The 27874-nt window shown below is 47.6% G+C and overlaps 1 protein-coding gene across 2 annotated transcripts; it reads right to left on the bottom strand.

The window, feature by feature from the left end:
• Positions 1-1347: 1347 nt before the first annotated feature.
• On the bottom strand, positions 1348-27114 carry LYPD6 (LY6/PLAUR domain containing 6). Of its 2 annotated transcripts, none has more exons than XM_032190241.1 (6): positions 26831-27114; positions 26170-26390; positions 6616-6795; positions 5227-5325; positions 2717-2847; positions 1348-1672 (listed from the first exon to the last, which is right to left on the bottom strand). In XM_032190241.1, exons 3-6 carry the CDS (start codon positions 6731-6733, stop codon positions 1511-1513), a joined length of 510 nt encoding a protein of 169 aa, XP_032046132.1. In that variant the 5' UTR covers positions 6734-6795; positions 26170-26390; positions 26831-27114; the 3' UTR covers positions 1348-1510. The 2 variants fall into 2 exon arrangements, with proteins under 2 accessions (XP_032046132.1, XP_032046131.1); XM_032190240.1 differs by having other exon boundaries at positions 26170-26394; positions 26831-26849.
• Positions 27115-27874: the final 760 nt, after the last annotated feature.

Below are 27874 nucleotides of genomic sequence, written 5' to 3'. Positions count from 1 at the left end.
AAATCCTGCTGCTGAACAGCCAGCACCTGCACAAGATGGGGCAAACACCACACACCACAACAGCTGAAGCGCATTCCCAACTTCAGCTCCAGTTCTGCAGGATAATAGTAATTAATAAATATTTAAATCTCAGCAGGAGAACTCGTCCCCTGTGTCCTCCTCCCAAGGCACACGCAGCAAGCAGCTCTGCTCCAGAGAGCTGGCACAGGAGGGCACAGCAGGGCTTATTTTTTCTTTTCAGGGTCTCCAAGGTAGGTCTGACTGGCATAAAATAGCAGATTGCAACTACCCCCTTAACACTAGAGAGCTGTGAGCGAGTCACAGGAGCACTGAAAGGACTTCAAAATGCAAGGATTTGAGTGCCAGCAGCTAGGCTGGCCTCGAAAGATTAGTTTTTATATGCAAAAGGTTAAAAAAAAAAAAAAAAAAAAAAAAAGGAAGAACCAGTGCTCAAAGTTCAATTTTGACAATAAGTATGCATGGAAATTTTAAAAATACTTACCTCGCATCAAAATGCCCAAGTTACCTTGGAGCACAACTAGCCAAAATTAGCCCAAAGAAAAATTTATGATTATGGTGTTGTTCTTTAAATTAAAAAAATAATAATAATTGTTTAGCTTTAAAAGAAGTCCACAGACACCCTGTTTTTATAACTGACCTTGCAAAACAAAGTCGATTCTTTTTCAACAGTGATGCAAAACATTATATATATTTATATATATATATATATTTATGATAATTTATATACTACAGGCTTACCCACTTGCAAAACAACCTTTTTTTTTCCTGGCAATAACTGTGTTAAGTATTGTTTAAACACTTAGAGCCTACTCAACATACAAAAATAAATATTGCATACACGATGTCCAGACAAAAGCAGAAGCACAGGTCACCGACACAGAGCTGCAGCCAGTGCTATCCCACACTCTGCAGTGGCAGCGTGTCCACAAAAAGAGACAAACTGTTCAGGATCCAGCCTCTCCCACGCAGTAACCATGTGTCCCCTTGTCCAGACTGCCCCTTGCAGCACATGGCTTGTCCCCCCTCCAAGGGGAGGAGAAGAGTTGGAGCCTGCAGAGGCAGAGCAGCTCTACGTGATTTACTGCCTGTTCTCAAAACGGGCTAACTGGAGCCATTGCTGCGCCAAATGATGAAAACGAGAACGTTTCAACTGAGGAAGTGGTGACAACAGGAGGTGGCAGCGATGGAGTACTTCTAAATGAAAATAATCATCTTGGAGAAAAGACAGACATTTAGAAAAGTGGTATGCGTCAGTCTAAGCCCTAATTCTGGACAGGTTTTACATGAGTTTCTTCAGCAAACGGTAAAGAAACGTGTTTTGTTTTGTTTTTTTTTTACCTCCTTCAAATTCATCTACATACCAGGATCACCAGTTCACTGTTAACAAAAGTCAGTTTTTCAAAGATAGCTCCAGAAAACAGATCCTGAGCACGTGTGAGGAGGCTGGATCCTCATGCTTGTGTGCCACGTGGAGCAGCGCAAGGCGATGCTACGACAGGAGCCCCAACAAGAGGCACGCGGCTGTCAGCGTTACGGGACAGGAAAGTCCTTTTGTGCTGCTGAGGGGGGACAGGGTCGTGAACACGGCGTCGGTTGTGTTCCTTGGGAGAGGCAAATTGCAGATGCTGCCTTCGCAGCAGGAAGTGCATACCTGAAAGAAAAGAGGTGTCAACTTGGTTATTTGGAAAATACCACTGCCACTGAATAAAGACAGAGAGGAAATTGTGACATTTGCAAATCAGCATGGTCTCCATAATGATTTTTTGTTTGTTTGTTTGTTTCTTTTAAGCCCATCAACTTTGAGAACAATTCAACAAGCTCTTCCACCTGTGCAGGAACAATGCAGGGCGTTCTCTGCCCTAGCCAGTGAAGAGCTTATTTTTCTTTTCTCCCCACTAAAATAATAATAATAATAATTAATTCGATGGAAAAAGCAATGCTGTTTTGCAGAAGCAGAGTCAGAACTCAAAGAAATGGGCAACTATTCCCATATTCTCAGATTTTTTTGTTGTTGCCTTCACCTTTTATGCAGGCACTGGGCTGAGACTCTTCTCGTGGCGGTCCACGAGCACTGCCCACCTGCAGCTCTGCTCCCTGGGGACAGGAAAGCCCAGCTACAATATTTTCCTGATGGAGAACATAGATTCAGAGCAAGAAGGCCACTAACGCACTGCACCAGAGGCTGAGAGCACCAAGATGAGTACGTGCAAAGCACAGAAGGGACTGCAGAGTGCCTGAGCATCCAGAAAGCTTTTGATTTTAACCCGCTGGAGAAGTTTGGGAAGGTTGAATATCAACCTTCAGAAACATCTTTCATGCATAACCGTTCTGTTCAGACAAAAACCCCTGCTGCTGAGGGCTGGGGGCTTTCCCCTGCCCGTGTCAGGCAGAAGGCCGGGGAGGGTCACGGAGCAGAGGCTGCAGCACCACACAAAGCACTTCCCACTTCCCGGCAGAGGGGAGCGGTTTTCTCCTCTGAGCTGCTGCCAGGACACTTATTTACAGAGATTATGCTTTTGTTCTGGGAGAGGCTATTCCTTTGTCTCCCTAACAAATGGAAGTGAGCTGGAGCTCGTTAAGAACAGAAACTCCATCTCTGACGAGGCTGAGTTACCCACCCAACCAGTCGGACTCCCGACAGGGGCCAGGCAGATTCTGCCCAGCATTTATACAAGGAAAAGGCAATTCTCCTCACCTTGTATTCCTCGTGCTTCACGTATGTGCATCCAGTAGACAGACAGTCCTCCAGTGGCACACAGCGCTTGGTGACGGATACGCTTTCCCCGGTAACTTTCATCATGTGTTGGCTGAAGCAGTACCTCGTACCTAGAAAGCACAGAAAAATGTGTTTACCTGACAAATTCGAGGCTTTTGATAGTCTACGTGTAAGAAGAAACAGGAAAGAAACCTTAGCATTTCAAAGAAGAGAATGTTGTTGTATTTATTACAATACATAGATGTCACTGAATGCACACTGCGAGCTCTGACCCAAACCCAAAGCACCCTGGAACTCAAAGATTTGTTCCCAACAGCAATGTGGGTCTGTACGTTACAGACAAACTAAAGCAACACACACATATTGGATAATCACAGTAACAGCTCTCACTTCTCTGATGAATTCTCAGGGCCCAGATGGAACAAATAAAGCTTCTAGCAACCTGTAACTCTTTCAAGGTGGCTTCTTTCTTGTTTCCAAGCATGTCAAGGTTAACAGATACCGTGTATTTTAGCAAATATAGTGCAACCATCTCGGAGATGTGTCTGTTCCCCTGCACAACACCTAACCCACAGGTACTGCTCTGGGGTTGAGGACAAAGGGGGACCCCATGGGCCCAACTCCTATACATTTTTATTACCTAAAAGAACAGAAATTCAGAGCAATTCAACCAAGATATCGCAGCATAAAAGGTGATGCTCTTAAGCACCGTAGTGCTGCAGGCAGCTTGCTCCAAAAAGGTGAGTCAGGTCCCAGACAGCAAGGCTAAATTTAAGCAAGCCAGCAGGGTTGGGATGTGCCCAGCGAGAGAAGTTTGCCCTTTCTGCTTTAAGCTGGGTACAGAAACACCAGACCTGGTACTCCACGTGGCCCAGAGCAGCACGTTTGCTTGTGGGAGCCAGCTTCCCAAACTGCCACTTCTGACAGCATTTTTGGCTGCTGCATTCGGTGGCTGGAGCATCAGCACCGCTGCAGGGGTGATCACCCATTGCACAAGTTGCTGGCCCGCCCACAGGACATCCAAAGATAGAGGACTGGGAGCACTAAGTGCAGTATTCCCATACAAATTAGATCACTAACAGTTTCTGCTTGAGCTGAAGCTAAGAAATGCCAGCAAACAAGGCTAATGCACAGCAGGAGGCCTGTCTTCTAGGAAGCGCTTCTCCCAGTCTCTGCTCAGTACAGGGATTCATGCTTTAACTTTCCATTGTAATAAATTTTTGTCGTACCTAAAATGTGGTACCCTTCGTGTCCTACACATGGTTTCAGGAGATAAGCAGCCCTCTGACCTGGAGCCCACAGGTAGCCCCAGGTTCGCAGCTCGCCCGTTCCCATCTCTAACATCCCACACCAAAGCAGGGTGTTCCCCTCCCCTGACAGCTATTAAGCACGAACTTCTCTTTCCAGATTAACAGTTTTTGGTCAAGTCAGTTCTGCTGGTTATTGCTAAACGCAGGCCTCGGAGTCACGCCTGTCTCCTTACACAAGCTACAGGCTTGTGTGCGGGTAACATCGTCATTAATCACCCCAAATACCACCTACTGTTGTCAAAACAGGGAGTGTCCGGGAATATTGGTCTCATCTGGTGCCAACCAGCCCGATCGTTTTATTATTGTTGATGTTGTACCAATTTGAGCTCTTTAAGCAAATAAATTCTCAAGCAGATAAAGCTCTCTGACACAGGCTGCAAACACAGCTGGTTAGTCTGGAATTCAAGCTACTGTCTTTTTTCTTTCCAAGATAAATATTGTTTGTGAGGACACTCGTAATATCCCCCAAGAGACCAGAGAGGTGCCAGATAGAGGCAGAGCAGTGGTGCTGAGCCTGTAGAAGGCACCAGCAGAGGGGTGACCCAGGCAGCATCCCGCTGCCATGGGGACAGCTGTGTCCCCAGCACAGTTCCCATGTCCTTGGTTGTGAAGGGGCTTTCTCAGGGGCTGGGGAAAACCTTAATGTCTCGTGAGGGTCTCAGCAAGGTGAGGGAGCTTGCTGATACCTGGTTGTTGAGTACAGGCACCCAACGCCCTGAGACGTCCTCACCTTCAGAGTGATGGGAGTTAATAACCCAAAACACTGCAAAGATCTCGATGACAACCAAAAAGAGGCGGTTTCAGCTGCCCTGAGGTGTGTCAGTGAGGTGGGGCCTGGTGCCATAAGGGAGGGAACTGAACAAAGCAGTTCCCATACACACACCAGCAAAAGAAATACAACCCTTAAACAAACGTCAGCCTGATTTAATGTGTAACCGAGCTGGAGGAGGACGGGGGGTGGATGAAAGTCCTAAACTTCACCCACTGCAACGGGACAGAAAAGCTTAAGGGATTATTTGTATCACTTACACGTCTTTCACCTAGAGGAGGCTCACAAACAGGAGCAGCGACCGCCGGCGTTGCAGTATGCAGAGGGAAGAACAGCTCAGCGCTGTCCCCACGGCCAGGGCATCGAGCAGGTGCTGCAAGGTAGGGTAACACCAGCGTGTGGCTGCTTACCTCTTGGACAATAGACGTCTGGAGCCCAGCGGTTGCATTCGTAATTATCTGCTGCCTTTTCGCAGGTGAAGCATTTAAATCCGTGAGGAAATGGCGTGGCTGAAAGGAATAAAGTATATTCAGTTAAAATGACCCAATTAATCTGGTTCTGCTTTTCAAAGGCACACGGCAACATTCCTTCTTTTTGGATAAATCTTACTACCAATATAGCTGTCAACTTCGCCAGGAGCTGGTCCTGATTTGTAAGAGCCCTGCCACCACCGGCAGCATCAGGAGGGCACGTACGCCTGCAATAAGGACTCTGTTCAGCCGTGTTTACCCAGGAAAAATGCCTACTACCCACTTCAAAGGGTACTAATGAGAGCAAGGAGTGTTTGTTCTCTTGGTTTCAGAGCTCTCATCCAGTACTGTTACTCTACCAGTGCTGATAACATGGTATCAGATGGATTAAACACTCCTGGACACTGTCCCACCGAGGAAATGAATGACCACTTTTGAAGGCAGGCTGATGTCCCCAAAGGGAAAAAATATCAATCTGCTGAACCTCCAGTCATTAACAGCAGCCTCCATCCTTGATTATCTCACCTAACGAAGAGCCCAGCTTCTTAAGTGGTCTCCTGGCAGGGTTTCTGTAGCACATTCAATACGTCTTCAAGACGCTGCCACCATCTCAGAAGCCAAATGGTGACTGGGTCACATTTATCTTCACGAGGCGAAGCAAGCTGAGCCTCTGAGGCTTCGTGAGCCACATCTCACTCCTCACTGCCTTCCCTTGCCCACCGCTGGAGCACAGGGGTGTGGGCCGGACCCCATTTGGGTACCAGAGGTGGCCTTTGCCATGCAGAAGGACTCGCTGCTTGTCAGCTGTCCTTTCCCCAGTCTCCTCAGGTGGGTTGCTGCTGCCCTAAAGGAATAGCCCGGGGTGGGACAAGAGTACAGCACTGATTAAACTCACCCGTCTCACCCTGGACAGTTAGCAGGTCATGGTTATGGGCGTAACTGTATAAGCATTTCATTTTGCCTGTATAGAGTATAAAATTTCCAGCCAAATTCTGAAAGGACAAGTTTTCTCTGGGAACAGATGGCAGGCATAGCTCTGCTAGCACTCTCGTAGAATTAAATCGAAGCTTGTACATGAACAAACCAACTATTAAAAGGACAGTCCATGGAAGACCTGAGGATGCCTAACACTGCCATATCATTATTTCAGGCAGTCACAGAAATAAAGTTGTGAACAGTTTGTGCCACAGCTGTGCATGGCCACATTTGACTCTTGCTCACAACTATCGGTGTGCCTGGACAAACCGGGTGACCGAGGTGGCCAGAAACCCTTGAAGCAAAAAAACACAGCAAACCAGGAGCCCTTGGGAAGCAAAGGTCCGTGCTTACTGGAGGGGTGGAGGTAGACGATGTCCTTCACCGTGAAGTCCCGGGGCTGCGCGGCCCTCAGCCAGCCGGCCACGAGGCCGAGCAGCAGGACGCGGGCCAGCCTGGGCTGCGAGGCCATCGCCCGCCGAGGCCGTGCTCATGCGGTGGCCCTGGGAGTGCGGCGGCAGGCAGAAAGCTCACCTAGGGACAGCAAAACACAAAGTGAGGAGATGGCGTGGACGGAGCAACCCCACCGCGCCAAAACCAGGCTGCTCCCACCAGCCCCCGGCCTGCAAGAGAGGCTCAGCAGCCATCTGGACGTGGTCCTGCTGTAGGTGGCCCTGCTTGAGCAGGATGGATGGACCCACTGGTTGGCCTGATGGACCCAGTAGTGCCTTCAGCCTCAGCCATCCTGCGATTACCTCGGCTCCTCTTCAGCACCATGCCCTGCCCAGCCCTCTCCTCACCAGGGGAAGCTGTGAAGGGCAGGTCTTCAGTGAGCCCAGGGGACGTTATTTATGTACTAATTACTTAATGTTATTTCATAAATCAAACATTTTTTGGGGGGAGAGGAGATTCAGTGGCCTTGAAACCTCCCACTGCTGCCTCCAGGCCTTTGTCTGGTGGTGGAGGATTTGCTTCTTGCTCGAGGCCCGTGTGGGACCAGCAGCACGATGGCTACTGGGGGCCTGTCGTTGGGCTTGGCTCTTCTCTGCAAACAGCCCCATTATTAAAACACCATGAAATCCATAAAAATACTGACGGAAGCAGATAGCACTTAGTGCGGTGCGTTAACTGCTGTTGTTTTAACCTTTCAGAGGAGGAAATGCCCGTTTCCATCGGGTCTACTCCACAGATGTGCATCAGCCGGGGGAAAATGAAATCCTGATTAGAAACAGAAAGGAAATATAACGAGCCTCTCCCAGCCACATGAAAGCAAAGAGAACGAGGACGGGTGGCTGCCTGTGTGGTCTCAGAAAGAGCCCCAGCAAAGCCAGCCGGAGCCCACCCCAGCAAGGCAGGGGACTACCTGCCTGTATTTAGGGCTAGTTGTGTTTCTGAGCTCCTCGTGCCCAAATACACCCTGACCTGGAGCTAAATCACCACATGTCCTGATGGCTCTGAGCCGAAAGCAACGGGAGGAGATGGAGCATCAAGTGCACAAGCGATGGCATCAAGTGGGCACGCTCCACTCTGCCTGGTTTTGCTTTCGGGGCACATATCTACGTGTAATACAAGTCACACGCCACATAGCACAAGCAAACAAGCTGTGTTTAGGCTCCATAGCTGAGTCCTCCCACATATAATACAAAAAACAATTTATTTGGTTTCCCCAGCATGGTCACAAAAGGTGTCTGTACCCATAGCACTGCTCAAAGTCTGCCAGTTGAGGACACCAGTTGTCCCTCCATCACACACGCTCCTTATTTTCTGGAACCAGTTGCTTATTCAGCCAAATTTCCATGTAGCTGTTGGAACTTGCCTAGCTGTCAGAACCAGGGGACAAGTGGTTGTTAGTCCTGTGTGAAAGGGAGGCAGAAATCCTCCAGCTGCACGCTAAAAATACCCCAGCCGTGCCTCTTGTAATCAAATAGCTTAATTGCCAGCACCACTTCCGAGGAGCTGCGAGAACCACAAATAAATAGAGAGAATTCATTTACCCACCTCCATTCTGCATGTTTGAAACAGATTTAATTATAGGTAAGGAATTTTAAAAAAATAAATACAAAAATTCCTGAGCAGAGCAGAAGAGTTGCTGAAGTTGATATTGGTTATTTAACAAAACACCTGCCACTGTTGCAGACACAGCAAGCATTTTATAGCGGGTTGTTGCACAAATACACACACACATAGCGTGAAGGGAGATACCCAGGCATAGATAGAAGTACCTGTTGTCAGAAATCTGAATACTCAATATTTTACCAATACTTTGGGTACATAGACATAGATAAAAGTTCTGTCCTTTGGGCAAAATGTACATATGAATATGCTACGTCTGGCTGAGGAAATGTTTGTTGATATTTAAGGTAATGCTGATATTTCATGGAGAGTGGAATACCAAAAATAATTTCAAATAAAATCAGTGGATCAGTAATTACTGCTCACACTCATTCCCTCTGTTTTTACACACGCATGAATAAGAAGTATCATTTTCTTTTCATTTTTAAAGGAAAGATATGAGTCATTATGGATGCAACTCTTTTACTTAAAACCTGCAAACTTTGGACCCAAACCAGTTTTCAGTTATCCTTTCTTACCCCCTCTAAACTGATATTTTCTCTAGAAAGATGGCTTCTATTTGTAAAGCCTGCAAGCCCTACGAAGTTCCATATTAAGGACATGAAGACAGTTTCCCTCTCCAACAAGACCCTCTTAGTTCATGGCTTCCAGCCAAAAATCACCAAATGTTGGACAAAAATATTTTCCCAAATGGCTTTAGCTGCTGCACCAGCCATCGCTGAGCTGCCTCCTTGCTCTTCAGCACACGGTGCCACATTTTTTCTGCCGAATTAACTCCGCTCCCCTCCAGATTTAGCAGCGTGCACGCAGCAGCCTAACAGCAAATGGCATGGGCCTGGTCTGAATTTGATACCGGGCCGTAGTTAGGGGAAATAGTCGCATGGCATTTAGATCATACAGTCTGTTTACAAAAGGCCCGGGGCACTGACACAGAAGCCCCAGTTAACTCAATCTTTCCAGCTTCAGCAGCACCTTTCAGACGGAAAGGCATCCTCGGCCTGCTCTGCAGCAGGATTACTTCTTCCTGCCCTCTGCCCTGACACGCTGCTGGGGAAATTACCCGCTGGATTCCCTAAGCAGCAGCCCGATGGCCCTGTGTGTCAGGTCTCATTAGGGAGGCGGCATGTCGGCCTCGCCGGCACCTCGCCGCAGACAATGGGAGGTCCCCGGCCCCAAAACCCAGCGCCAGGCCTCCGGCTCTGGGGCAGACACGTTGTCAGAGGCAGCGGCTGATTGCGAGGACGTCTTTGTCCTCACAGGTTAGATATCCAGGTAGCTAGAGGTAGATATCTCCTAACTAACAGCAAGGCACTGCTGCAGCTCCTTATAAACACCAAATCTCCCCACACAAGTACTCAGGCATGAAGGAATCCCCGATTTGTGGGCATTTCTGGGGTTTTCCTCCATGGTCAGGTCCCCCCCAGGTGGGTGTCTGGTGCAGATGGAGGCTGCCTGGTCTTACAGGAGGCTGATGCTCAGGATAACTTCTGCTGACATCTCGGCTCCACCTTCCTCCTACATCCCCTCCTTGCTCTCCAGGCCCCATCTCCAAATTTCTCTGATCTTACACTTATCTTTTTGCGCGGAAGATCCTCCATCTCAGTGCCCCGAAGCAGTATTTTTGCCTCCAGATAAATAGAAAAGCAGGAGCAAATGAAAACTCCCTCTCAGTGGCGAGATGTGTCAGCCCCGAGGTACAAAGCACAGCGTGCCAAAGCAGCAACATCTGCGAGAAATTGCAGAAACCACAGCACAAGCACCGCACGTGCAAGGGCAGCTGTGGCAACCCACACCACGCCGTGCTAGGACGATTATTTATGGGCAGTATGCGAAGCTGAAGGAGCTACATGCAGAGTGATGCTGTAAGATCTGCTCCTGGGTGCAGGCAAGTAATTAATTGCTCCTTGGGCACGTTACCTGAGTGAGTTTCCAGCTCCTGCAAGAGTTATCTCTCCACACCTCCAAAAACTAAACCCAGGCCTCTATCCATGCAATGTTACTGTCCAAAGACAAACGTGAGCTGAAGCTTCAGCAGCCGTGCGGGATCCTGGGCAGCCATTCCAGAGGCTCCACTGGCTGTGGTCTTCCCACCACACACAAGTCTGCACCAGCACCTCGGTTAAGCTTCTTTCCACCTGCATTTTAGAGATTTTCTTTCCAGCTCAGCCCTGGGAATGGCTGAATCCACGCCAACCTCCCGATGCTCCGGGATGCAGCGAGGCACACGCAACCTCTGTCTGAAGAACCCATAGGAGCTCTTGTGAAGAGTTCACCGCCTCTCCTCCATCCCAGTAAGCAAGAGTAATTAAACAATCAAACACAATTAGTGCTCAAATTACTCCCAGAAACATGGACAATCTAATCTCCTTGCTGCTAATTACAAAGCCTGCCGTTCATTGAGCTAAAAGCCCGCGTCCTGGGGCAGTGCAGGGGGTGCAATATGTTCCCTCTCCCACCCTCTTCCCTGATGCAATCCCATCTTTAACGAGACACGGTAGCAAGACATCTTCGTTAGACGACCCTCACTGCTTCCACTTTCAGTCTGACAACAAGTCTGGCGTTTTCTTTGGACCTGTACAAACACCTGACCTAGGTGCAGCTGTTTTAATGAGCTGTAGTAAAACTTTGCTTATATTCACACATCCCCAGAGGATAGCTTGGCTTCAGGTAAATGCAGAAGAAAACTGAAGTAGATACATTTTACTTGCATATTTCATACTCAGTATTGGGCACAGAAGGAAAAAAAAAAAATAGATTAAAATTCAGGCAGGCCATAATCTTCATAAGAGAAAACGCAATTTATGGAAATTAAAATCTGTCAAACTGAGGAGGTGAGAAATGCAAAGCGAGACATAATTCACTCCCATTTCGCTCCACCACATACACCACCCAGTGGCGCAGGGCCACGGCTATTTTATTTTTAATTAGATGTAATATTCAAGCCTGTGACTATCACACCAGTCCTGAATTAGAAAGACGGGCAGAGAAGATCCAATAAATCACTGTGAGACCTATGCTGCATTTTTTTGCAGGGTATGCCACAGAGGCAGGAGGGGCAGCAGACCCTGAAATCAATGGATTTGGCCCAATTTGGGGCAGCCCCGCTGCTCTGTGATGGGTTACGGCGTGGGGACATCCGCTGCAGTGGTGGCAGCGAGCAGGGGCTGACCTCGACGCACGCAAGCCCCAGACAGCCCGGCTCCACACAGGCGGAGGAGAAGGAAACCATGCATGAGCACAGAAATCCTGGGATTTTCCCACTAATAATAAAGGAAAGTGAGTGAGACAAGTGAAATAACAATGGCCAATGAAGTTTACAATATTAAGGCATTTTTCTGAAGCATATGCCTAATGAGACACACGAGAAGAGCAAAGTTTCTCATAAGTCTGCTAAATGATAAAATTATAAGAGGGGAAACCAAACCAAAGAGGAGCGTGCATCCCACACAACAGAGCTGGTAATGATCTAATCCGCAACCCAGACATGAAACTCTTCACTAAAACAGTTTTCCAGGTACCTGGCTAGCATATAGACACAGGAGTTTTAAAAGGATCAGCTTATCCCGCTGGGCTCTTCAGGTTACATTTTTATTAAGTCTGGGGAATCGGGACAATCTAGGGACCAGGAAAACCGTCAGCACAAGCTCAGTGTTTTTAAAAGATCAAAGGCAGGACGGCTTAGCCTGAGGCCAGTCCTGGATAAACTCACAGAGCAGTTTGTTTGTGCTCCAGCCACAGAAAATTCAGGCTGTAAAAAAATTGCAAGAGAATGGCTGGGAGGATTTGGGGGAAAACGGGTCCCAAACAAGGCCGTCGGTTTCGGATGGGTGGGATTACAGATCTGGCTGCGAGAGGAGATGGTGACATGGAATAATTGGGGAGAGACCAGAGCGGAGAGCCAAGGCACCAAAACCCGATCAACAAAATGAGCTCTGCCCAATTAACCGAGCATGCTCAGGCAGAATTAAAAAAAAAAAACAAAAAAAACAGCTTAGTGGCATCTCAAAATCTAATTGGGAAAAAAAAAAAAAAAAGAGAGAGAGATCTTCAAAGAAAAGACACTTATTTTTTTCTGCTCTCTGGCAGGGTTAGGTGCAGCAGTTTTGTACTGACAGTGCCGACAACAAGTCACAACTTTTGCTGATAAAAGCTGCCAAGGACAGGGGCATCAGCGCGGGATTAACCACTGCAGAAGACATTGCTGCTGCAGAATGAGCTGAAATGCCTGTCCGTAGTGCAACAAACTGTGCTTTAATAAAGCCATACATCAATCTGCACCATTGTGTCCTCGGTCCGCTCCTGCCCTCGCCCTCAGATCTTCAGAGCTGCGTGTGACAGCTCTTATCGCGCATCACCCCGCACATTTGACATGCTAGATTAGGCACTGAACCACAGGCTGCCCAGCATCCCCCCAACGCGGGGTCTGTACAAGCCGGGAGAACAGCCCCAAAAAAACACAGCTGGGAAGAGAAGATGGTTTTATTATGAAATAATTGAGAAGTTGAAGCTTTCCCCCCATGGATAGGAAAGGAGAGCTTTGTCACCGACAGCATCAGCCCGCTCCTGCTCCTCATGATGGGTGAGATGTTCCCTAACATATTTACCTTGCCCATTCACACCACAGCACCATGTTTTTTTTTTGTTTGTTTGTTTTTTGTTTTTTTGGCAGACCAAGGATGCTGTGCTTCTCCTGCTAATGAACCCCGGGCAGTTTTCCACCAGCCCAGCCCGCGTGCAGACGGTCCCGGCGGTTCACCCAGAGTTCATGCCAGGCCCGGGTTGCCGACCCACACACAAATCCTGGCACAAAAAGGGTCAGGACGCCGTGGGGACCCGCTTCTGCTCGCTTCCAAAGAGCAAGCCTGAAGCCGGGCTGCTGGTGTCGGCAGCCAGCCCTCAAGGCAACTGGAAATAATTGGAAACGGGCGATTTCCAGCAACACGCTGCCAGCGCCCGCATCGGGGTTAGTAAACAACGAGCCCAGCCTCATCCATGCTTTACAGGAAGCATCCCAGCCCCGCTTTCCTCGTGATAGAAAAATAGTTCACCTTTGTGCTCGTCCCCATCACAACGAGTCAAGAGCTGGCATCCGAAACCCGGGCTGTGCATCAAAATAAACAAGATCATCCTCTTGCACTGCTCTGCTGTTAGCACTGCCACCCCCTTTGCTCCATAGGGGCTGCAACAGACATCACAGGAAACCTGCCTTTGCAGAAATTCCCATCATTAGTCATTTAAAAAAAAAAATAAAAAATTAAACTGATTCCATATCTTCTATCATGTGAAACTGAAATCGAAGTACTTTTCTCACAAAGCTCTACGCAACTATTCTACTGTCATCCCAAGATATTAGAGCACATTTTATTTGGTATAAGCATTAGAAAAGCTACGTTTCATTAAAGTTACGCAAAAGAAACCCAAATTAGAACTGACCAATTAGTGCTCTCTCAGCTGTCTGGTTAATCCACAGAGTAAACAACCTCTACCATCCAGCATCATTAATTCATTAAGGTTTTCAATAGCTTCTCCAAAAAACAAAACCCAGCGCAACCCAAAACAAACAACTCCCCCTTTGCTCCGTAAGGCTTGCAAGAGTTATTTGAATTCAATTAATTATTTGGCTCCTGTCCCCGGGGTGGGGTGGGGGACACGCTGCGTTGAATTCCTTTTTTTTTCTAACTTGTGGGTGAAAAGGGATGACTGAAAAGCTTCAAAATCACCTTCACAACGGGAAGCTGTAACGTGGTGTCCTTGGCTTAGCCTGTGAGACCTCGGTGTGCTTCCCACCTGCAGACACTGCTCCAGCAAACCCCCACCTCCTCGGGAGCCCTCCTCGCTGCAGACTTCTCTGCTCCTTCTTTTCTCCCTTCGTCTGCCCTGCCTAGATCCAAACATCTCATCATCTTGGCATTACAAAGTCCAGTTTCCCAAGGCACTGCGTGTTTACGGAGTATCATCGGTAATTCCAGCGTCTGCCAACGGAGAGATGTTATCTGCAGCATAGCTGAAGAATACCTCAAAATCATGCTCCGACTCATCTGCCTTCAACGCTCACCTCCCGAGCATGCTCAAGCGCTTGTCGTTCCCAAAACGCGTCCCCCCCCAATTTACCCACTTGCTTCACTTTCGCACATGAATCATCCGGCGTTCCTCGGGCCACGATGCGCAGCTTTCATTGTGTCACAGCTGACATTTTCGCTGCTGGATCGCCGTGATTTACAGGTTTTCATTAGAGCCGATCGCTGCTCTCAGTCCCACCCCCACCTCGTCGAGGAGCACGGGTCTGATCCGTGAGGCGCTGCTCTGCCTTGGAGATGCACGGCTCCTCGTCTACTAATTTCTCTAAAAATTGGCCTTTTCTGGCAATTGCCATCTATGAGGCTCCCAAATCCAGAGCACAACCTCACATTTAAACTCTCCCCAGTTTCTTCAACATACACATTCACAACTGCACGATTCCATCACGATTCCCAACAGCCTGCCAAAAATCACCTGCCGACTGTAGCCGCAGGGGTGCTGCCTGGCTCCAGCAACTGCACCTTCCTCCATCATCCTGTTTGCAGCCAAGCAGCTCCTCCAATTTCCTTATCTGCAAATGATAGCGAGATAAACTGCGGGCATAAATGTTCCTGAGCACTAAAAAATTACATCTCCAAGTCCTCCCGAAGCCCTCAGAAGCTGCCCCAAAAGGCTGCGGGCTCCTTTGCACCCTGCAGCATCTACAGCTGGGTCCACACCGTTAGCTGAGAAGAAAGAAGACTCCAAGTCAAGCACTAATAAGACCTGAATCTTTGAAAGATTTTACAGATCACTAAAAAATAAAGTATTTCCATCAGCCTAGAAGAATATATGATAATCTCACTCCCTAGAGCCAGCAGAGAAGCTAGCCAGCAGATGGACTGAACGCTCAAAAATCTTGCTGGACATTAGAATACGTTTGATGAGGGCAATTCCAAATTGCTTTCCATGGCACTATTTTAATTACCCTCTCTTTTATATGGTATTGAGACCCTGGAAAAAAATAAATCAGGCCAAGGTGCTTACAGAGAATGGTGGCCTCTCCCAGAATATCAGATCTCCAACACGGATGACAGCATCTACGATCATCCCCACCACTCTCACCAACAGATACATATTCTGGCACTGAAAGACTGATTGAATTTCTGTAATTTCTAGGTATGCCACAAGTCACTGGCTGTAAAACCAGCTACTAGGATATACACAAGGGATTCTAACTAAAGAAAAATGGGAGAAGGAATTTCTATTTTCCTTTTAGGAAAACGTGCACCAGCTCTTAATAGCTCAAACTACCAATGCAAGAAGGACATTTTAAAAAACGATGTTAAAAATTGAGAGTATAATACAAAGCAAGTCAACACGAGCTCCCCAACAGATTTGTCTGATTTTTTTTTTTTTTTTTAATTACAGCTCAGTAAATAATATCACCGAAATCCTCTTGCTGTCATGGGAACAAATTCTGTCCTTCTTTGCATTATCGTAATTCCTAGGTACCTCTACCAGCTCCTCGGGGCTGGGGGGGATTTCAGATTACGTGACCGGAGGCCGTGCACACGAGCACCTTCAATATTTTCATTGAATTCTTGAAATATCATCCCACCACCCTGTCCCCTTTCCTATTTTTGCCTCCGAAAATTACCTTTGTGCAGGGAAGGACAGGTAACCGAAGGGATCTCGGTCTGCCAAGATGCGCTGGGTAAGGCAGGCAGTAACCAAGGCTCCTAGGCAATGGGATCTTTCTGAACGCCTTATAAAGTTGTGCAGCCACGTGAGAGGCAGCAGGAATTAATTAGAAGACAGGTTTCCGTGTCCGATCAGGTGTCGCTCCTCCTGCCACTGCCTTGTTTATGAGGAAGACGGGCACTGGGGCAGACTCCTCCAGAACAACCTGGCACCTATTACTCTGCTTACACTTGTAGGGGAAAAAAATGCATTGATCAAGATAAGAACGGTCCAGAAATGAAAGAAAAAAATTACTAGATAGCAGCATAGAGTCTGCTCTTCTATTTATTTCCTGTGTGTCTCTGAAGCCTTCCAGTATAACCACCAGGAAAGCAAAAAAAAGCTCTCACGCCTTCACAAGGGATTTGTTTCTTCCACACTCACCCACTACAAAAACCCAAACGTTGCACACACCGCAGCCGTGGAAATCATTCACCTGAGAGAACAGAACACTCAGTGGTTTAGGTGCTTGCTTTATACTCTTTCAACTAACGAATAAAAATAAAAATCAGGTTAAAACCAGAAGAAAAGTAGCCACAAGTCCTGAAAGCTAAGGCTGCACAGGATCTTCTGCTGGTGAAGATTTATGGTTTGGTTTTACACCCCCCAGCCTTTGGGGCCACGCCACGAGCCCTCCTGCAGCGGCGATACAGCACCGCGGGATCCCCATCATCCTGACCCCTCAGAAATTTTTCCCTTTCTTCTGCAAACGGAAGAGAAGAAATTAAAAATGTGACAAACAGCCGCCTTGTGCTATGACAGAATGGCACAGATATTTCGGCGCTTGATTTATGATCGGAGGGGTTTGGCTTCTGAGAGAAGCTCCGAGCCATGCTGCTGTGCCAGAGATATGATGTCATGTACCTAACTTTCTGACTCTCTGCCAAGCTGAGCAGTGGTGTTAAACGAAGCCAAAACGAGCTTCCTGCGCTGCGCTGGAAAACAAAAGAGCATTTTTACAACTTTCCCCTCGGGGTTAATAGAAATCTATACGTTTAATTCAAGACGCCGCCACCATCTTATCGTATTATCGGCTTCGAGGTGCACAGAACAAAACTACAACGTGGGGTACCACATAGTGTGCCTGGCGTTAAGCACGGGCAGGCACAGAGCAGGCAGCAAACCCCGCTTCCAAATTCAGAGCACATGGCACAGGGCTGGAAGGGGTAACCTAAAACCCCAGCTGGAGACGGGAGAATTATTACGGGGTTTGAATTACAAGAAATGGTTCGGGCCTTAATGCAATCCTGAGGACCGTAGGCACCCAGGGGTTTAACCACCTTAAAGAGTACGATTACGGGTCAGAATGGGAGGCAATCTGCAGTTCTTACCACTCTGCTCAAGGCAGGCAGTGGCTGCGTAACCTTAAAAGCATTTTGCATGCACGAGTGCACTCCGTTATCACCTCCCTGAGCATCGCCCGTGGAGGATGCCACCCCTGGAGGCACAGGCTTGGTAAAAGCAGCATCCTTCACCAAAAGATCGCCAGGCATAGGGTGGTGATGCTTGTTTTAGGCAGTCCTAGTGCTTCGTGTTGAGTGTCAGAGCAGCAAAGCTTTTCAGGTGATGCAGAAGGTGCTGTACCATACAGCCAAGTCTCACATCATGCGTGGTCTGCCCACGGGACATGAATTTCTGGTGTTTCAGAAGCAGCTGCTGCATACACGATCACACACAGACCACGGCGATGTCCCACGTTGGGCAAATCCAACAAGATGGACCCAAATCCCAGGAGATGGGGAGACCTAGGACTGCCCAAAGACACTCAGACCTCCTGGAGGCTGCAGCTACAGCCTCGGCCCTGAGTAATGAACCCATTTTTATGGGCAGGTTGGGGATGTGGTGCCCTGAGAAATACAAAACTGGCACAGGTCTGCAGGTACTTAGGATTGTTAAAGTCTTACTTGAAATGCTTGAGAATAACATGAAAAATCCAACAAATGAGGGGCGATCAGACAGATCTAAGACTGCTAACTGGTGGTCCTGCCCTGCCAGATGCTGCTGACAGCTGCTGAAAGCACACGCAATCATTTCAAGACAAATCACCTTGAAAGTAATCCCCCCTCCAGAAAGCCTATGATACCCAACACATGTAAACCGTTTTCAGACATCCATGGAAAGAAGAGGATTGTGAAGATCTCAGCAAAGCAATTACGTAGTCAGGACGCTGATCAGAGAGGAAAGCAGAGTAAAGACAAAGCCTGGCCTCCTCGAGTGGAGGCACTAAAGGCAATGGCCTGGCCTCCATGACCAACAGCCAGGAGTAAGGCAGGGATGTGCTGGGGTCCCCGGGTCTGGGCAGCCCTCCTCAGCTCTGTGCAAGAGCTGTACAGATGCGTTTAATCAAAGACACTTTCTCGTTCCTGATAGCAACACGGAAGGGCTGCTGCGAGACCTCAGAGCTTCTTCCCATCACGTGTCCTGGGACTGGACACCAGAGACAAGCCCACACACATGATGGTGTTGGGTCCGACCTCAAGTCAGAACCACGGCAGCTGTAGCAGCATCACTCTAAGAAAGTGGTGGTTACCATCTTGGTCCTAGTTTCTGGAACCTCAATATAATTTCCATTCACTGGCGTCACAGCCAGAGCCTTGCACATTTATTTTGACTGCCAAGCACCCTCACAGTACAAGAATTAAAAGAACAAAAGGTGCCAGGCTCACAGCACTGCACACCTTGCCTGGCAAGCAATTTGGTGCAGGGTCCAAAGCACCAAGACCTGTCCTAATCGCCTCGAGCTCATTAATTTACAGAGCTTTGGGCCAACTCTAGCGGCTGGCAGATGATCAAGCTCTTAGTTGATGTGATCCAAACTAATCCACTAAAAGGCATTTAAAAGCTAGCCAGAAAATAAGCATTTTTATATCCTCAGAAGTGCTAAAAAGTTTTAACGGCACCAGACAGTCAAGGTGAGGGAAACAAATTTGTTATTTAACTTTTCATTCGTTTGACAGCTTCATACACAGGGATTTCCCACCTCCAGTCCCACCAGCAGGCAGTGCACCGAGCCACCCCAGGGTCACCTGGCATTTCTGCACCTTTTTTGCACTGGAGACAGGCAGAAGAGCAGCCTGATGCAAGAGCAAGGAGGGAAAAGATTCAATTACAAACCACGGGAAGACCCAAACCACAGGAGAACAGGTCTCACCAGGCATGGGGCTCACGGTCTGCTTGAGGCAACGCACGCTGCCGGCTGTTTTGCTGTCAAACTGGCTCATGCTGAAATATTTTTATTTCATCAGCTCCAGAGAGCCAGAGGTCTGCTGTCCTTGTAAGCCTAACACCAAACTACACACAGCATCATTCCCAGCTGAAGTGTTTTAGTGTAGATAAAAGTTTCCTGTGGTTAAGGGGGTAGAAATCTGATGGTTTAGCAGTGCTCAGAGCTGCCTCACCTGAAATGTGCTCAATAAAGCAGAAGAACAATGAGAAAGATCTAGGACTGAGGCATACTGACATACAAAAACTACAGATATTTAAAACCTCTTTTTATCTGGGAACGAGTTAAGATTAAGAAAATTACAGGAAGGATTTTTAAAACATTTTAAAGACACAAACCTCTGTACTAAGTCACGTGCTAAAGCACTGTACAGTTTGGAGCAAGCAAGCTAAACTCTTGTTGAGAAGAACGATATAAAGCAACAAAAACTTTCACACTTACATAGCAGCTTGCCAAGCACTTATAAAACAACTTCTAAATCTTTCCAGTCTTTAAAGACCAACTAACAGATCCACTTCCATGCACTCATCATTTAGCGGAGGAAGTAAAAGGAGGGGGACGAGGACACTTGATCATCTTCTGCGCTGGCGGTAATCATTAGAGCTTTTCCCTCCACCACAAAATGCTGTTTCCAGCTGACTGCCTCGGATGCTCTCCCTCTGAAATGCAGCAGCAGCAATTCCCCAGCTGGACGTGCCTGGAAGCTGCGTGGAGCTGCCCCAGTGACAGCCGCCGTCGCTGCCCCGCGCTCACCTGGCCAAGGGAAGCATCCTCAAGGGCTTGAGGGCGTCTGGAGAGATATTAGCTCCTGGTGTCTGCAGGCTGGCATCTGCTTCCTCTGCAGTTTAGCCCCAAATGTTTGTCTGGAAAGAATGCTCTTAAACCAGCAGGGATTTCTGCGAAATCCAGCCCCCTACTTGGTTAGCTTTAGACTCTCTTAACCCAAGAATCCTAGGAAAAGAAACTTCCCCAGCTGAATGCTCAAGGTTAGGAGAGTTTGAGAATGCTTTTAACACCTCTTTCTCATCAGCCTACACAAAAACAAAGCTCTTGGTAGATGTAGAAAAACAAAGTACATAAAGATAATTTAAACTCCTTTAAATATTTAGACACTTGCAATACCACAATAGCAGCATTAGCCAAACTGGGCGTGAAAACCCACTGGCACCCATATCAAAACCACCTTTGCATGAAGGTTTGCCTTGTTTATGAAGAGTCAAACAGCCTGTTTTATCTCATTCACTTAGACCTACAGAAGTGCCATAAACCCCTTCCGACAGCACTCAGGCAAACACCACCAAAGGTGGGTATTTATACAATGCGTACGGCTCCAGCCCAAACCAGCTGCATTTGCACTTCAGAGCTATCAGGCCGATTATCCTGCCCAAACACACTTGGCTGATCAATTCAAACAAAGTGAGCACTGCTGTAGCTTTCCCAAAAGAAGCCCAAACACCCTACGTCTCACCCCTGACCACTCACCGACACATCACAGCATCTCTGCTGCGTCTCCTTATCGCATCCAGACGAAGCCACGTACTCTCCAGGAAGGAGGATGCCAGCCAAAAAGGTTCGAGTTATTTGGGGTGCTGAGACCAAGCTGCTGCTCCTTGGGATTTTGCAACCAAGCTGCTGGAAGCCAACGAGACCGTATGACTTTAGCAACAGATGCGCGCACCGACGTCTTAAGAGGCTAAAATTTTATAAAGGACTCCCATTATTTGAGAGACAAGAGCCATTGTTTCTGCTCGCATCAGCGCTATTTTGGGAAACGGGCTGTACAAGCAATTGCCCAAATCAGCTTAAAAACAAGATTGTTCAGAAATAACATCTGAGAAGTACCACAGCTGAATCTACATCTTTTACTTCAAAAATCATACATGCCAATGCAGAGCAACAAACAGATGAAAATGTGGAACTGGCAGACATGAAGAAAAGCAGCTGTTCAAGCGAAGAACATTTTTGGGTTGGTTTCCCTTCTCCTCCCCACCATACCTATTTTCAGACACCTTTATGGCACGCCCTCACCTCAGCTCCCACAGCAAAACTGCAGACACAAGCTATTTAGGTAAAAACAGACATCCCACAACCCTACCGCCGATGTAACTCCCAAAATGAGCGTCTCCGGTGTCTCCCTCCACAGCCAGGCAGAGAAGCACTGCCTTCAGCAGCAGCAGCAAGCCGAACACCGTGGCATCAAGGGACGAGGAGCAGCAGCCAGCCCTGGCCACGCTTCAGTGCGAGTCCTGGAAAGCAGCACGGAGCCGCCCCGGGAAGCGGTTTCATCTGAAAGGCTCTGCACGAGCAGCGGGACAATGACCCCGAAAGGGAGCCGGGGCTGGAGCTAGCAATTTCCTACTACTGAAGGGGGAAAATACACAGACTGCTGCTGTGCTAGCGTTTGAAAGTTCCTGCAATAAATCAGAGGCTAATGACCAAACTTGGGCATGCAAGTTTAATTTTTTTTCTTTTTTTTTTTCTTTTGAGGAATTTTTATAATGTCCTTGGGCACTTAATAGCCATATCTAATAAGCTCTAAATTAGGCAAGGTCATGGGTATGCAGCTTTCAGCATTTCTGGGTATAAAACACCAGCAAAATACCAGGTTTAGATGACTTCCAGTCTTCCAGAATATTTTCTTCACCGCACCATAAAACGATTTCTAAACCCCAGCAGTGCGGTTCATTAACCTGTTGCACAGCGCAGACCTTAGGAAGGAAACGCCCCTGTCGGTATAAACCCAAGTAATTCTGTAATGTGCCTAATGCTGAAATATTTACAGTAATGTTTTGCTGGCCAAATACCTCTGGTACACAGGGAGTCAGCTGGCAGGCAGGCAGTCAGCTACCTACAAGCCACAATTTGTCTGCACGACAGCTAATGAGATGAAAGTAGGTAGACACAAAAGCAGAACGTTTGCTGATATAAAGGAACTGCTGACAGAGTTTGATGACAGAAATTTATGTAATTCTGGTAAAGAAAGGCAGTTGTATAGAAAAAGAACCATAAAACCTGAAACAACCCCCCCAGAATCTGAATATAATTGATTATATTCAGGCATATATGAACAGGAAAAAGGAGGTAATAAAACTTTTACTTATATTTGACTCTATTCTTCCCACCCCATTCTATCTAGTGCAATCCCTGTTTAATATAAAAACCAGGCAAAGCACCAAGGCAAGCCCTTGCCACAGCTCACTCAGAAATACACACCGGTGGAGGAGCAAGCAGGACAATTCACATCTTCATTCAAACTACAACCCAGTATTTAACTCCCGTGAAGAATTTTCCACGTATTACAGCCAGCTAAATGCCTGGCAGCTCCTGCTGCGTGCACCTGCAGTATCCCTTCCAACACAGACATGGCCTCGGCTCTGCGGCGATCCAAATAAATAGCAGCGCTGTGGACTGCGACCAGATCACACCCAGCTGCACTGAAGAAGAATATTAACCATGGGTCACGTAGGCATGAAGCTGCACAGCGTCCAAACGGCAGCACCATTTACAGGGAACTTCTCTCTTTTTAACACACGCCAGGCAATTAGTCATGATTTTATTTGGTACACATTTGTCAGCAGTATTTCAGCAGTTAACAGTGATATATGGTCCGTGATGAAACTGTTCCTCCTCTATGCATACATCTCACAGTTCCACACCAGTGTTATAAGAGTTGTACTAGACACAACGAAGCACTGCATAGGTACAAGAGAACAAATACTGGCACTTACGGAAAGCGGTGTTCATTGCTGGAGCATATGGTGACTGCGGGATAAGAGCCACGCTCTTCTGTGAGTAGGTCAACCCCACAACAAAGAACATGGGAAATTCAACAGGGGGGGAAGAACAGCACAGAAGAACTGATACAACCATTCTAATACTCAGCAAAAAGGGAAAACTGAAGGACTTTTAGCTTTTTAAGAGAAAGAAGGCTTTCCAACCATCAAGCAGCCTTGTCATTCAAACTAACCTACCTGCCCAAAGAAATAATCAAATCCAAAATGAAGAAAACGATGAAATAAGCATGGAATATATTAGTGTTCACGTCATTCTTTTCTAATTATATCACAAGAAGGTATTGTCTAATGTAGAAATCTACCTACAGCGCCAAAGAAGTAACAGCAATTCTACCTTACCACCTACTTTGCGCTATTCTCACTTAGTAAATAGCTTCTTACAAAAGGAAGATGCCTATCAGCAATCTAGATACGCCACATTTTATCCAGCCACCCTAGGATTAAAATAAGCATTTGGTTTCAAGGAAAATGAGCTCATTTTCACTAAATACGTCTTGCTGGGTTTTATCGAACTGACCGATCAGGCGTGTCAATACACACTCCACTCTCTCCTGCACAGTTCACCATCGCCCGAGCTCTGCCGTTGGCTCGGTTGACCTCTGCGAGCTGCTCTGCCTTTTCCATCACATCAATTTGACAGACGCTAGATGCGACGTGGGGGCCAGGAAAAGGGGTGGGTGGGTGTGTTACAGTTTACCAAGGCCAGGTTCATCAAACAATGTCTTGAAGGAAGTACAGCAAGTATGTTAATGCACTTTAAACCACCTGCTAGCCTTGCTGACCAGTTTCTAACAGTAGTGAGAATCTTGGACAAATCTAGAAATTCAGATTTGGGTTTCCACTGGAAAATCCCAACCCTACTCATGAGCAGGGACTGAAAACAAACAAAAAGAACTGTTTCTAAACTACACGGTAACTTCTTTGCCTTTTACTCCAGAGAGTCCAAGGAAATCAGGGTCAAGATCAAACGTGCGAATGGCAGATAATTAAACAAGCGGATCACTGACACATAAATAAAGTTTTAGATTTACAGCAAACAAGTCCTCTTCTGTATCCCAACCAGGCCGATGTTTCAGAGCTTTTTATGTTGGCATTGGCCTAAAAAAAACAGTGGAAACTTAAGGGGTCGGGTTCCCTCCCCACTGGCACATCCCTGGCCCTACACACCAGAGGAGAAGGCCGGCTGAGGGCCTGTCCTTGGTGTCTGTGTAACGAACTGGCGGCGGGTTAGGAATCGCTCTGAGCAGCACTAATGAGCCAAATGGCTGTTATTCCTGCAGTGATCACCCACCCACGATTACCCCGCTTTATTTTTTACTTCATTTGGCAGTGATGCAAAGGCAGATCCAGTGAGGAAACCCCCTCACGACACCTCTGTGGCGACACAAGGAGGGTGCGAGTTCATGGCTTCCTGAGGCAGAAACACCCACGTTTTCACTTCTGCTGCCCTCCCTGAGTGCCTGTGCCCGTTATGTGGTGGATGGCATCGCTGTGCTGTCGCCCAGAAGGCCAAACACCAACATGGGAAGCCCTTGTGGCCCCAAAGCCCTAGGAGCAGAGCAAGCAGGCAGGGCCCGTCCAGCCTCCCAACACCACAGCGGCCACGGGCTCTGCTGCGACCTGGGGCTCCTGTGGTGAGAGAAGTGAAAAACTCAACAACAATCCTGCTGAAAGTACATTGGTGGGGATTTCTGCCCAGTTCGTACTGAAACCTTTATTATTTGCCATTAATTTCCACAGAACGAGCTCTCTGAGGCGACATAATCATTTTTTGCGAGAATATATCTATTGAGCCAGCTCTGCCCTTTAGAAGTTCAGTCTACGATAACAAATCAACCTGTCCTTACAACAAATAGCAATCTTGTCCTGGCCTTATAACCAATCTTGCATAGGCAAAACTGACAAAGCACAGCACCCCTGCATGCCTTGGGCATCCAGTGCTGCAAAATCAACAAATACAGACCTAAAAACATACCAGGCAGCATAGATATTCCTGCAGGTACTGTTGCTATTTGTGTAGGTTTTTATCTCTATCAGTACCCATTACTAAGGGAGAGTTTCCAAGATGTAAAAGAAATCACACAGCTGTGTGAAAGAACAATATAGCATTATATTGTGTTATGATAAGGGCAAGTGATGTACTTTTCATCTCACTATAGAATGCAACCATCATTAAGAAGTTGTCAATATCGTCTCCAAATAAAGCATATTTTAGCAGAAAAGAAAGCATGCCCTTGCTACAACTGGAAACACAATTATTTCTCTAAAAACCTAATTTTTTTTACATAGTGATATGGTGTTCATTTGCTTTTAATAACAGTAAAGAATAGGAATTTCTTCTGCATCAGCAACACAGCTCTCTTGTGCAGAATCATACCATATATAATTATTACATTTGCTTTTACTTCAAAAACAATTTGTGAGGAACCACGATTTCACAGACACTCAGAAATCACAGCCCCACTTCGTAACACCTGCCACATCCAAAATAACCGCGCTGGGGAGCAGGGCAGTCCATGCCAGACACGTAACTGCGCATCCACACACTCCATCACCCAACCAGCACCAAATGGCACAAAGCACCCAGACAAAGCGCCCCCGGAGCTGGGCACACACATCTCCCGGGTTCAGTTCTCAGCATCACAGAGCTGAGCCCTGCAGGCTGGCACATCCACGCTGCAGAGAAGCCTCTGAGAGCAGTGTAAAGCTGCTGCAGCCCCATGGGATGGGGCTGTGCTGCCAGCCTCACTCCGCAGCCTGCTCCTCAGCACCAGGGTCCACCCGTGGCGGTGGAAACTTCTACTTGGTTGTAGCAAAACCCCGTGCGTGGGCAGGAGGGGCTCGCCCCACTGCTCCACCTTTAGTGGAGCTGCTAGTAAATAACCCGAATTTAAATAGTCTGGCTGGTGTTTGTTATGCACACAGTGCTGAAAACATTTACATTTAAATTAAAACACATTTTTTCTAAGCGTAGGTCAACCGAACAAACTTCTACGCTTAAGAGATCGCTCTTTTACTATAATTAAAAAGAAAAAAAAAAAGGTTAGAAAAGGGAGATTACAACAAAAAGAGACGTACCTTTGCACCATGTGTTTTCAGCCCCACGGGTCAGGGGGCTCCCATCGCACCCTCAGCAGAGTGGGGACCCCGGGAACATCCTCCCGGTGCGCTCCGACGGACGGTTCCTGGCTCCCCGCAGTGGGAGCTCTGGTTGTGTGCTCCACAAGTGCCCCGGCTCCGTCCTGCGGCAGCCAGGCTGCTCCGTCATGGAGCAAACGTGCCCGCTGCACGTCTGGCCGCTGCCTGGCAGAGGGGGAAGATTAGGATCTTAGCAGGGCAGAGATTGTGCTGAGCCCGAGGTTCCTTTCAGGCGTCGTTAGAAATGAGATGCAAAACTATTTCAAGCGCACGTATATGTATGCACATATATAAATCAACCGATCGTTTCGCTGCTCTGCTCCCTCGCACAAGCCTCCCTTGCTTTACGAGGAAGATCTGCAGATGGCAAAGTGTAAATTCAAAAGCAGGAGCGGAGCCCCGTGGTCGCGCAAATGCAAGCAGGAGACAGCCCTGAGCGCACACGCAGACGAGTCGCTGCACAGGGGGGTTACAGAGAGGCAAGCAGAGAGGCTCCCCCCTCCCCAGCTCCCCGCAGGTCTGGGAGAGCAGCCAAAAGGGAGAGGAATGGCATCCCACCCTGCATGGGCATCGCAGAGCCTCCCAAAACGCGATTCCTTACCCCGCTGCTTCTCCTCTCCTCCAAGGGGCCGATGCCAGCGCTCAGGAGGGTCAATGGCGAATGATTTCTAACTATCTGCTCCAGATGGGAGTGTCCTTCCAGCGATGAATCACGCCGTTTTATCCCAGCATAATGTTACAGAACGCTTTACTCAAGCAAAATTCCATATACGAGGCTGCAGGTTTTCATCTCTTGCCAATTTCGAGTGGGTTTTGTTATCATTAGAAGAATGCAATTACGTGCATCTCGCTGTATTCCAGCCTGTTTCTCAACAGACTGAGCACAAATACCTGCAGATATTTAGGGACGCATGACATCACGTTTTCACGCAGTTAAGTGGCTTTTAGATAACAAGCAGTGCCCCGTCCTTGAGAGCACGAAGATTAGATAAAATATCGGGCGAGAGCCGTGGCTACCAGCCGCCTGCTTGTACATCCCAGCGTAAAGTTTAACAGGGCGACTTAATTTATTTCAGTACCTCAATTAGTCACGCAGAAAGTATTCAAAACAGACTTAGGAGACAATTCATCAAGAAAGCATTAGTATTAAATCAGCGTTGGCCGCCGGCTGGAGGCTGCTCGTGAAGGCAGGGAGGCTCCTGCTGATGCTGAAGCTGCGCAGCCCGTCCCCGATCCCCATCTCCTGCTCCCTGTGCACGAACCAGGGGCACGGGCTCCGGCTCCCGGCACGGCAGCACCGGTATTTCCTGCTCCTGCTTCCTCTCTGCGTGTTTACGGGAACATAATCTGCAAGTGCAAGCTCTCCCAAGCACTTCTCTGACACAGCCAAAGGTATTTTTGTCCTCTGGGGGGTTTTGAGCCTGTTTCTATGTGTAAATATCATTTTTAAAGAGTTGCTGTGTCGACACAAGTGAGGTTTGCTCATTGGAAAGGCTGCAGAGCTTTAGCCTGATTGTTTAGGATTTATGTGCACGGAAACATGAGGTCCATGTCCTCCTTTAGGGTAGCTGTAGTACTAGTATTAATTTTAAAGATTCTGTAGTTCCACGTGAAAAATACTGTGTAACAGATCACTGATTTGTTA

This window comes from Aythya fuligula, chromosome 6 (genome assembly GCF_009819795.1).
Source record: "Aythya fuligula isolate bAytFul2 chromosome 6, bAytFul2.pri, whole genome shotgun sequence".
Taxonomy (NCBI): domain Eukaryota; kingdom Metazoa; phylum Chordata; class Aves; order Anseriformes; family Anatidae; genus Aythya; species Aythya fuligula.
The sequence above is the reverse complement of the archived record's forward strand: the minus strand, read 5'-3'. Positions and strand labels throughout refer to the sequence as shown.